The sequence below is a fragment of the Echiichthys vipera genome (genome assembly GCF_963691815.1).
Source record: "Echiichthys vipera genome assembly, chromosome: X".
NCBI classification, from domain to species: domain Eukaryota; kingdom Metazoa; phylum Chordata; class Actinopteri; order Perciformes; family Trachinidae; genus Echiichthys; species Echiichthys vipera.
Window position 1 is genome coordinate 35,084,940 of NC_139825.1, and position 12,398 is coordinate 35,097,337.

Consider the following 12,398-nt stretch of genomic DNA (forward strand, 5'->3'; position numbering starts at 1 on the left):
CATGCAGCTACACATGTGAATTATAGTTGCTGGTTCTTTAACACGACTATGCTTCACTGGAAATGTCTCTTAATGTGAATGTTGTGGGAGTGTTTTCCCACAGCTGCTCACATGAAAATGTCAAACTCTTGTCTCAGATTTGATGGCAACAATGACGTCCAACAAATGCACATACATTTGCGCCACAAGAGTGTTTGGTGTTGCTAAAAGGGTTTGTGCTGCGTCTGTTAAGGAGCAGATGAGTTGCAGAATCTTTACTCTGTCTGCCTCGCTTCTTTTCGGTCCCCCCCGCCCATTCTCCTCAGGAAAGAGCTGGCCTACTGCCAACGGCACACAGAATCTCATTATGTTACTACCAACGACACCACTGGCAACACAATTGTTGTTTGTTGTCTATGTGCAACCACACGCAAACAGTACACTTATATGTATATTATAAAAAACATTTATACTTGATAACTAATCGTATATCATCTGTCCAGTAACGTGATTACAGCGACACTGTCATTTCAAGCTAAATTGAGCATTTTCAATGAAAAGACAGAAGAACAGAGTCTCAAGGGAGAGGAATTCCCGCACCTTGTCTTAAGTGGTTCCAGTCTACACTGGAGAAGAAAGAGTGACAGCGGAGTCCCTGGAAACTCAGTCGGTCTCTGGCTCCACACAGCAAACTCTGCAGCAGGTCTACAAACTGCTGGCTGGCCCTTGGCTCCTCTGGAAACTTAAGGAAACACTTGAGGCAGAAAACATTTACATGGATTTATGACATGATGCATGAACCGATCAGGTATTTCTATCAGAGACTGAAATTTTTCTTTGAGCACACTGGGAATGGTAAATTGGCAGTAGAGGAGACAATTACAAGTCAGATACACAGGTGATCAACGTAAGAGTCTCCGTACCTGAAAGTTGAGGATGTTGGGGATTGTCTTGGTGGAAGTACCGCCGGGAAAAGGCAACCTGGCATATATCATCTTATATGCTATGACTCCGAGGGACCACCAGTCACATTCAACCCCGTAGGTGCTGTGAGAGGTTGTATTTATGGTTGCCAGGACCTCAGGGGACAGGAAGTCCTGGGTCCCAACAGGCACTATGGGAGCTGCAACCTGGAAACACATTTGTAAAACACGACCGTGTCACTGTCAAGCATAGTGAAGTCAAAACATAGAGAAAACCCTGTAATCTACTTACTGTTTTGTTAGCAGTCAGCCTGGCAGCTGATCCAAAGTCTGCCAGCTTAATGTGACCAGTCCGATCGATGAGAATGTTCTCAGGTTTGACATCTCTGCAAGTGGATAGTTTGGACGGTATTTAATACTACTTTTACAGCTGTTTGTTGCCCAAGTACTGTAATATGTCTACCGCTCTGATGATAATGGAATACATTTGTAAACTCCAGCAATGTTTTTGTATTACATAACATCATACTGAGTGCTCCAGGTTAAATTACACTGCTACATTTTTCATGTCCAGTTAATGTTCTCCTGAATTATGGGCATTTGGCCTTCTAGTGCAAGCAAAAGGCAAACAAAGAATGACATTTAGTGAGGGTCTAAGAGTACAGACTTCTCTAGCCATATTTCCTTAATTATGTTATTCCTCAAAGCATTGAAGTGTCAGGCCTTTATCATTAAGAGGTTGGATCCAGTAGCTAGTCTTACCTGTGGACATAGCCCAGCTGGTGGACAGCATGAATGGCCTCGACCAGCTCAGCCAAATAGAACTGAGCCATGGACTCATCAAACTGGTCATCATATCGGTTTAACAGAGACATCAGGTCACCGCCTGGCAAGTACTCCATCGCCTGAGAACACATTTGTATGCGGTCAGAAACTGGCGTCTGTTTGCATGCGATTAAAATGAATATAATGCATTTAAATGGGCATCTATTTAGAAAGAAAAACAAAGCAAAAAGTGTTGGAACATGTGTTTTTTTTAGGATAACATCAAAGCTCTATTCAGCTTAAGCTTATAGGGTGGTTCTCCTCATTATAGATTCAGTTATGTAACACTGAATACTATTGCAGATGTATCGGTGGTACTGCAGTCGACGGATCTTAGAGAGCTAAAAATATACCAATGATATCAGCAAAACACTGTTGTGCATCTGTGATCACAAGCTAAAACAAGACATGTTTACAGTCAAAGTAACACGTCACAACAAAAAAACAAAAAATTAAGCCTCTTTAAAGTTTGGAAATATAAATCAACAAAATCAACCATGTTCATGTTTGACTCAAGTTCTATTTTGTGCTTTCTGCATCCTGAGATGAAAGGCGTGGGTCAGGCTGATGTGAGCTATATGGTGGCAGCCATACAGCAGAGAGCCCCTGGTGCATGAATGGTCGGCGAGTCTGAATGAACGGGAGCATTCTCCAGTGTTACCTAGCAACAGGGAGACTGGGTGCCTCTCTGACACACGGATAAAGATGGATGCTTTGTATTTTCCTCCATGCTCAGTTAGGGAGTGGGGTGAGACAGAGGGGGAGTGAAAAGAGAGGGGGGGAAATGGAGACATGCAGGGGGCATGAAGCAAGGTATAAGGAGAGGGTGTGAAAGAAAAACAAAGGGCAGTATACAGTATGAGGCTTGGCTAGGCAGGGAAGGCTCTTTTTCCTGCACCATAAGGTCATCAGAGAAAATATAGATTCTTTGTGAGGTTAAGAGCCTTCATGATGGTTACACTGGACATTCTCTGAGGAGAAAATTGACAATGTGCTTCATGGCTAAAGATTAGGACACTAACATTTTGGGAAATATGCCATGGGAGTCAATGGAGAAGGTAGTCTATCAATTCTACAAATTATCCACATTAAGTACAGAGATCCTGGTGGTGTTTTACCTATAATTGAAACACAGGAAGCTTGGGGAAACAGCTCAGCTCGTACGTTTCTCACAGTTGTAATATCTGGAACGTGACACTGATTGTAAATGCAATTAGCTACTAAATCAAATTTGATCGGCAAAAACCTTTGCAGAAGGCTTGGAGTCTTGAAGAGGTCGCCAGCATTGAATAATAACCTCAAAATCCTGATGACTCTTGGCAGTACTGGTGGCTCGACCGCAGATAACACAACACTTTGATTTTGCTGGAAGATTTTTTTTTTTCACTTTTGAAGGAGGCCAACTATCTTCTCTGCTTCCTATATACAAGTTGTTCCTTTCAGTGCTCACTTCAGATCCCATCCTGCAGCAGCTCATGCACTATTCTGACGGATCTGAACTGTTTGTCACGACCTGGAAACCTTAGCTGTGAAAGAAAATGAGCAAAATGACATGTTCCAATACAGTTTTTATGTAAACAGCATTATAAATAAGCCATGTTCTGCATAAAACATATATAGGAATAAAAAGAAAGGCATTGCAATTGTAAAAGCAGGTAACTTTGGAGCTAGTTTTGAACAATTGCAGGGCACAGTGGGCGGTTTTAGAGTTGTTGGAGGGCGGATTTGTTTTCATTTTGAGGGAGCTCAGCCATTTCCCTTGCTTACTATTGGTGAGTTCAGCAAGGTAAACACATCCTGACTATTTGTCTCTTGTCACTTAACTGTGGTTTTGATGGCAAACAATGAAATTTCCCAAAATGCTGGGAGAATATATCGAAAACAGTAATTATGGAGACAACATTAAGAGCTCTAATTTTACAAATAACTAACTAACTAACTAACTAACTAACTAACTAACGTGAATAGTAAACCAAAAAAATATTTGTTTAATGGTCACCACAGGAAGGCTCTTCTACTGAACAGGTTTCAGCTCAGTTAAATAAATGTGATTAACGATTTTGAGTGAATATGCCAAAAACAAAAAATAATGGTGACAGCTGCTTTTATAATATGTTACTCGCCGTGTAAGGAGTACACATCTAGAAAATAATATTATGGATATCAATTATCAAAGCTACAAACACTTTAAACCATAACCTATGACCCTGGATATTAAAATGTAATACACACACCAAGCACTGCATAGTGTGTGCTATTTGCTTCGCATGTTTATTACCCAATTACTCCCCTTCGGCCAATGACTGCAAAAGACCCGTAAAACATTCTTTTGACAGGGAGAAATTTATGTAAAATTATTTCAGTCGATCATTAAGATAAGAAAAAACAACAACCCTGCAGTCTCACCAGGTAGACATGTTCTTTATCCTGGAAGGCATAGAGAAGCTGTGGGATCCAGGGACTGCTGTTCAGAGCCAAGATCCTCCGCTCCTCCTCATGAAAAACCACCTGAGAAGAATTAAAAATGTATACCATCAGCATATATACATTTAATTAATTCAACAGCAACTCTGCACGAATTGTTATAGTGAGCAGTGTCAGCCACATAAACTCATCTGTCTGACACTGAGAAGCTCTTTAAGGCATCAGTGAGGTTAGAATTGACCTTTCTTAATTAAACCATAGTAGACCTTAATGCATCTCACACCAAACGTTCTGACATTTAAGAAACCATGCCCTCCTTTCACAGACTTCGGTCCATCTTGCTAGTTTCATAAGTGGGATGTCATTGTGTAAAATTATGCAAAGTAGTCACAGGAGGCATGACCAAACATTTCTTGTTCAATGTATGCTCACTTCAGATCCCTTCATGTCACCACTCATGTACTATTCTGACTAAGATGTATTATATTAGTCACATGCCAGAGGGCGCAGCTGTGAGATAATGTACCCAGATTTTTTTTATATGTTGTAGTCAACCGTACAGCACCCTCCAGTGGGACTTTTTCATACTGCAACTTTGAAACAACAAATATACAGTGCAATGGAGGAAAGTAGAAAAATGAAAAACACATTTAAATCTTCCCCAAAGAAATTTAAGTCAAAAGCAACTGGACTTGGTTGTTTGTCCATGAAGACGTTTCACATCTCATCCAAGAGGCTTCATCAGTTCATGTACGCAATACCCAATACCTTGATCTCCACACCAGACATTTGGACCAGTCCCAGCCTGGTCAGATGCATAATTGACCTGATGAAGCCTCTTGGATGAGAGGTGAAACGTCTTCTTAGACAAACATCCAATTTCTGTTGCTTTTGACTTAAATGTCTTTGGGGATAACGATGACCTGGACAAATGGGAATATTCACATTTAAACCTTAAACGTTTTGAGTTCAGATACAGATATGGACAAGCTTTTCTTTGCAAATTATCTTCTTCCTTGTGAAGAACAATTCCTAAAATCAGAACTCTCTCAGAAACCGAACTTGGCTTTAGCTGTTGATACTGAATGAAAGAAATGCTCAGACAAAACAGGCTTTCCTCACAACAGACATTTCAACTAGTGCAGGTGTTAGTAAAACCATTCAGTAATAATTCATTTTACATTTTTTCTCTGTGTTTCACCTTGTGTGACAAAATCTGTATAAAAAGGCCTATTATTTGGTAAAGCTAAATGATTATTGGAAAAAAAGAACTTTCTAAATGTATTTGCTATATTTACCGTTAAAGTAGTTACTTACATTTTCACGTAGAACTGTCTTGTTCATGACCTTCAGTGCACAAACATCCCCAGTGGCCTTCTCCCGGACTACTTGGACTTCGGCAAAGCGACCACAAGCCACCACTGCACGCAATTCAAAGTCATGAAGACCAGGCTGCATGGCCTGCAGTTCGGCGACCACTTCCGAAACTGTTTAACACAAACACAGAGGCTTTCCAACCATTGTCTCCAAGAAATGACTGAAACTACTTTTAGAATGTACAACTGTAAACATACTCCAAATACAAAAGCTTATTCTATTGAGATACACAGTTAACACATGCTATTGGTATTGCATACATTCTATCTGGCTGGTATTGTTAATAACATATCTAAATTGTTTTTATGGTCTATATTTGCTAATTGTGAAATCTAATCTTAATTTTAGTGATCTCTTTATAGGATGTTGCTTTATATTGGAAAACTGTGATACAGAAAAAAATATTAAAAGTATTACTGTCTTCAAAAACCACAGATCGAAAAATGTAGATAGAATTGCAAAGGCTGAAACAAGAAACTGAAACATGCATCAACTAATGTGACTGGAAAACACTGGAATGGCCTCAAAACAACAACAAATCCTACACATGTGCAAAATGTATGCTTACACTTATTGACAAAATTTGCCACATGATGTATCTTCATAAGATCTGGGGAGATGCACTCTTGGTACAGTAGCAGCATCGCCTCCAGAAACTCTTCCCGACCTAAAGTGCATCCTCCCTGCTGCCCACACAGGCTGACTCGACCCTGGGGGGCGATACATAAACACAGGAAAAGGAAGTCAGCTATTGCAACTGGTTTTAAACTGTACAAAGTGTTTGATACAATATGGCAAGCGGTTCTAACATTCCCTGGATGTTTTGCAGATATCTGCAATTCAATTCTTCCTAGTCAAAGAGAACATTTCAGATATCTAAAATTACATTCTTCCTATCTACAATTGTCCTTTGAGATATCCAAAACATCATCCTTATTAGTACAAATGGCGTCACTTTTGCTATTCATGTCTATTGGGCTTTTAATTCTAGATATCCACAATTTCATTTTAGATATTTGGAATGGACATTCTGGATAGCTGTAATGGTATTCTTACTGGGACAAACTCCTATTTCAGATATCTACGACCCATTTGTTACTAATCATTATTTTAATTTCAAATATCCCAAATGAAAAACCATTCCAGATATCCATTATGTGATTTTTTACTAAAAAATGCAACTGCTATTTTCCCCAGTAAGAATAACATTCAAGATATCCTGAATGCCCTTAGAATTGAAAGCCCAATACACATGAATGGCAAGAGTGACGTAATTAGTACTAATAAAAAGGATGTTGTGGATATCTGAAATGACAAGATTAGATAGGAAGAATGTCATCGCGGATATCTTCAATTATTATTCGGCTTATAAGAATTTAATTTTGACTAGTAGGACAGTGGTTCTCAAACTCTGTGCATGACGTACCGCCTCAGAAAATATCAGGCTCTTTCCAGCCCCCCCACTAAGACAAATGTTAAAATACAGCCTAGGCCGACACTATCCAGCTACAGACAGGAAGGTTTATTGTTGACTGTCTTCAGCCACAGCCACGCCGTATGAAAGGGTAGCATCATAGCTGACATGTCAGTGTTTTTAAACCAATTATTTTACCTCTGCTCACTCTCTTCCCTCACAGTTTAGCTTGTAACTCATGAACGTGACTATGCAGCAGGCTGATACAAAAATATGACAGGAAATACTGTACTTGTTTTAAATTAGACATTTCACAGATCTTAAAAGTTGAAGTATTTTCTTAATGTTGTATTAATTTAGTAGTTAATGCTTCCTTTTTTTATTTTGGACATTCCTTCAAGTACCACCACAGAGAAAGCTTGAGTACCACCAGTAATACAAGTACCACAGTTTGAGAACCAGTGGTCTGGGAGAAATGGTATTATGGATATCTAAAATGAAATCACAGATAGTAGTGTGATTAAATTAAATATAAAAAAAAAATCGATTGGCATTGATACAATGCAGGTGTGAGGGTAATGACAACGAGAAGATATATACATCACTTTACCTGAAACACCTGGTTGAGTCGCGAGCTGCGGCTGGTGATGGGGTCTGCAGAGGTCGGCTGTGTTTTCAGGCTTCCCTGATTCACGTATTTAAACTTCAACATGGCTTCTTAACAACAGATAACCTGAGAGAAAGACACACGGGAGTCCAAGTGAAAGTCGTGTACTATAATCTAACACGCTCACTGACTGACGGCAAAGAGGTTATAATAACGTCTTTATAATATCTTTGCTAATTGTATCCACGACAACAGAAAGAGGTTAATATAGAGAGACTGAGAAAACACAGTGTCAACAATCCCTTTAGCATGCTAACTTCGCTAGCAAACAGCGAACGTTGACGCGACACGTACAAGTGTCGTCCAAATATATTTACAGAGACCAAACGGCACGGTTTGAGATTACTCCGATTACTCACCAGACTGCCATGCAGATAATTATAATCCAGCCTGTAATATACACAGAAATACGGACATGCTAAGGGGACGCTGTCTTCCTCTTGAAGAAACGTTGTTTCCTGTCCACTTTCAAAATTTGCGCGTTATTTTCTTATGTCCATGGTTCTCCGCCCACCTTTCGAGCCTGCTGATGAAGGCGGCGTGTGATTGGATCCCTGGTGTCATCTGGGCGGGACCAGCTGGTGTTTTTAACCAATGAGTGATTTGTCACCTCCGTGTCCAACAAAAACAGACTCATGGAGGATTTTGTATTTGATATTTGAAGAAGCTTAGGCCTACATACAAGGAAAAAAGTATGAACATAACATAACTGTGGAGCAATAACAAAGTCGGTTCCCACAGATCTGAAAAGTCTAACCTAGTGCTATATTTGTTGGGACACATGCCACTCATTTGTCCAGGTCATCGTTATGAGGATACATCCATTTTAAAGGATTATTCCTGTAATTTAATGTCATAACTAACCTTTTGGCCTAGTTATTCAGACCTGCATGCATTACATTACATCAATAAAACAATGTTCCAGCTTTTCTTACGCTCAAGGGAGAGAACTAATACAGGCCTGCCTATCTACAATCTGCCCCATTGTTTCTGTATCAGGAAGGTAAGGTGAACTGAAAACTTTGCTGATGTCAATAAAGTTTACTTGTGATAAAGATTGAAGACTATCAGTAAATTGCCCTACAGCTTTGAGCCTAGCGTGCTCATGCTTTACATCTTTCTTTTATAATGCGTCAAGATCAAGCCCCCACCACAGCGACTTCCTGGTTGATCCAATAAGCAAGTGCCCAAAACTGCAGTTCCTCGAGTGTCCAGTAGTAGTAGTTTTCACAATAGAGTAATTTCTCATTTGTTAATAATAATTTCTCCCCCATGTTAAACAGGCTGATTTCACAGCATAATTAAACCTGTTTAAGGCCTGGTACGAAAAACATTCAAGTCTGTATGTTTAGGTCATATCTCAATGACAGCACTTAGGGGGGTGAATTTTTTTGTACCGGGCTAGTTTTATTTTATTGGAGGTTAAAGTTTATGAATAATTAGTGAGTGACACCTAGCCCCTGGCCCTCACTACTCCTCGGAGGCTAGTTGTCAAGATTAGCATGCTAACTCCGTCATCTCGATCTCGACTGCGGTCATTCGTGTGGTGGCGTTATAATAAGTGACAAGAGAGTTTGCTGTTCGATCAACAGATGGTTTAGGAATACACCTTGTTAACATTAGCTCTGTTACGCTAATTAAATAGCCGTACTTACATCATGACTTGCAATACAGCCTACTTTCTATGACACATACACTAGATGCTAATCTGGAGCACCGGAAGGATTCGGGCCGTGAGGGTCGGTGTTAACAGTTTATTGGCATGGTACTGTATTGAATATCAGTTTATATAATAGATCATAAATCCTGGCTGCCTGCACTCGGCCTGCAGCCGTGTAATCTCCGCTAGAGACACAGAGTGCTGTGTCAGTCTCTACCCTCTAAAAAATCTCAACACTGACTCCCACTCCCATTATCTAGTAACATGTTCTGTTAGCCTAGCTCCCGGGCGGTGGAGCTAATGTGAGCTAATGTGGCTAATTCTGTAAACGTCAGCTGGACGGCCATATCTCCCTCCCCCCAATGTCACATCAATGCCCTTTTTTTGTTAAGAGGAAATACGGAGGAGTAAAAGTTAGACAAGATGGCGGCTCCCAGATGCAAGTACGATTTGATCAAGTTGAGAGAAAGGGCCCTGGCGCAGAGGCTACGTCCATTTTTTATACAGGAGCTGATCCTGCGACCTACTTGATGCATATTCAACATTGCTGGCCACACATCTAGGCATCAATCATTCTGTCCCTAAACATACCTTTAAGTGTGAAATCAGTGCAGTGCTCTTTTATACCATAATTATTCACTATTGCTCCTTATTAGCCTCATAGACATGAACTCATGACAATACTCTGAATAAAACATGTCCCTATTCCATATGTACAATAAATAACATCCAATAATTTGCAGGTAACCAAATCAGGGCCAAAACCTTTATTTCCAACAGATTTACATGTTCCATTATTGTCAGTTACAGTTTTCCAAAATCGCAGGGTCAGATATTCTAGACTAACAGGGGGCTTGGTGGAGAGACTGATGACTGGCCAGCTGCCTTAAGCCTGCCCCAGTCTGTGTAGGAGGTGCTGGAGATGTGGCGTTAAGGTTGGGGTTGAGCTTGGGATTTGGGGTTGGGAGCAGGGGTAGGTTTTGGATTGGGGTTGGGCTTGGGGTTGGGGATGGGGTTGGGGTTGGGGTCAGGGGTGGGGTCGGGATTGGGATTGGGATTGGGAGGTGTAGGGGCAGGGGCAATATAGCACCCTCTCTTGTGCCACTGCATGTCCCGCACACGTCGGACGGACTGGATCTGAGGTGCAGTGGCTCCCCAATCGTTCCAGTGCTTGAAGTCTCCATGCTCAAACACATACTGGCACCCTCTGTAGCCTGGATACATGTATCCCACCCACCTTCACAGGGAAGAGAAAGAGATGTGCGTAACATATCTTGAAAAACAATTACACCTACTTTAAATAGTCACTTGGAAGGTTACAGCTTACGTTCCACTGATAACTTTAGCACTGGCCACACGGTCCTGGAAACCATAAGCCCACAGACTTGGGATGTCATCATCAACAATCTCCATCTTTCTACCTTCAAAGCCTGCATTCTCAAACAGGTGCAGCTTATGATCTGCACTGTCCTGGAAAGTAAAAACAATAGGTTTGATCATGTTTGACTGGAAGTTACATCTGCTAATTACACCAATAATACTGACCACTTTCAGAGGCCTGAATGAGCTCAGACTGTAGATACTCAGGCAGTTGGTCCAGGTGCTCCAGCGCGGATACTCTCCCTTCTCCAACACAAACTGCTCTCCTGCAAAACCTGGACGCTCAAACCCCACCCATCTGACGATAGGAGAAAATGCACACATTAACCCTAAGCAAGGGGAAACAACTAGAAAACAGGATGCAGATGCAGTAAAAGCTAATGAGATTCAATGACAATGGGAAACTGGAATACTCACGGTCCAGACTCCACAATGACTGAGCCAATTCTATGCGTCTTCTCCAACAAGTCTTTACATTCACCAGACAACTCCACCTTCTTTCCGCGAAAGTTCTCAAACTCAAAAACCGCCAACTGCAAGACAGGTCCCAAAGTCCCAATGCACGGTGTCTCATTTCAACACATAATACTCACTTGTGTACATAATGTGGCAATGTTTCTGTTCAGTTAGATACCTTATATGTGGGTCCAGCTCCTCCTTGGCCCTTCTCTGCAGACAGCTGGTCTGGGGTTCCTTGCTGGTCTGTCATTTTGTCTCTATAAAAGCAACAATAACATCGTTTAAAAAAAGCCACCATTATATAATTTTTTTTAGGAAGGTAAATTTATAGAGGCAAAAGAGTATTCACGGCATAAACAAACATTATTGTTCATTAAAACAGGGTCACAGGTAGGATTGTAAACTGTTTTTACCAGAACTGCTTGATTATAATTTTATTGTTCACAAATCTAATATATTATCTGCAAAACATTTCCTTGTTTTTTTCACCTAAATGCTAGTTGTGCCTGTTGCATATGTAAGAATAACACATAATAGTGCACACACAAAATGCTACTTAAGAAGCAAGCATTTGGAGGCAGATAGAAGAGGGGACAGAGAGAGGAAAAGAGGAGAAAGGGATGATCTTTTTTTTTTACCTGGATGGCTTGTGCTTCACTGCACCACGTACAAGCCACGCTCTCCGTCTTTCCTCTTTCTTTTCTTTCTTTTCTGTCTGTCTCAGTGTGAGGGTGTGTGTGGGTATGGAGGCCTGGCGAGCGGTTGGTGGAGGCCAGTGGGGGTATTTATGGTTTATTTCTGGCCACAGCAGCAAAAAGCCTGTTGATGCAGCAAGTCTGTCGCACCCATTGTGTCCATCACACTGCTTCTCAATAGGCTTGCCCCTCTGTCCCTGGCACACTGGCAAACGCTGCCCAGCTCTGCCCATGCTGCCATCCTGAACATGATCCTATAGTGGGCACACGCACTGACTCCCAGCCAAGAGAATGAACAGAGATCAGTCTTACTCAGCAGTATTGGCCCCACCCAGTTATCTTGCACCCCAGTTTCCTGTCTTTTATCTTCGGATTTCTTTGCCTTTCTCTTCATCCAGCATCCAAAAAGCTGCATCCATTAAGGTTGCCTTTAAAAATACATTTATAGGGGTGATTTAGAAATGGTGTCATATAGCTATTTATTTTAGTTTGATTTATTCTTTATTTAAACGGTCAGAGATTGACTGATACCGAACATATTAAAGCTTTTTCTTTACAGTATTCTTTATTCTCTCAGTCTTCATTTCTAGAAATG

The 12,398-nt window shown here is 40.9% G+C and overlaps 2 protein-coding genes across 2 annotated transcripts in view; both read right to left on the bottom strand.

The window, feature by feature from the left end:
- cita (citron rho-interacting serine/threonine kinase a) overlaps positions 1-7,654 on the bottom strand; it is a gene marked incomplete at both ends in the record, with an annotated part of 44,439 nt that extends 36,785 nt beyond the window's left edge. The window contains 8 exons of the mRNA XM_083939238.1: positions 580-733; positions 903-1,109; positions 1,195-1,288; positions 1,665-1,807; positions 4,134-4,235; positions 5,469-5,638; positions 6,097-6,238; positions 7,553-7,654. Coding sequence (XP_083795364.1) covers positions 580-733; positions 903-1,109; positions 1,195-1,288; positions 1,665-1,807; positions 4,134-4,235; positions 5,469-5,638; positions 6,097-6,238; positions 7,553-7,654 — 1,114 coding nt within the window. The remainder of the gene's footprint in view (positions 1-579; positions 734-902; positions 1,110-1,194; positions 1,289-1,664; positions 1,808-4,133; positions 4,236-5,468; positions 5,639-6,096; positions 6,239-7,552) is intronic.
- A 2,524-nt stretch (positions 7,655-10,178) lies between these two features.
- On the bottom strand, positions 10,179-11,358 carry crybb3 (crystallin, beta B3; the record flags this gene model as incomplete). The annotated part of the gene is made up of 5 exons (XM_083938423.1): positions 10,179-10,506; positions 10,597-10,739; positions 10,815-10,947; positions 11,067-11,182; positions 11,284-11,358. 5 exons carry the CDS (start codon positions 11,356-11,358, stop codon positions 10,200-10,202), a joined length of 774 nt encoding a protein of 257 aa, XP_083794549.1. The 3' UTR covers positions 10,179-10,199.
- Positions 11,359-12,398: the final 1,040 nt, after the last annotated feature.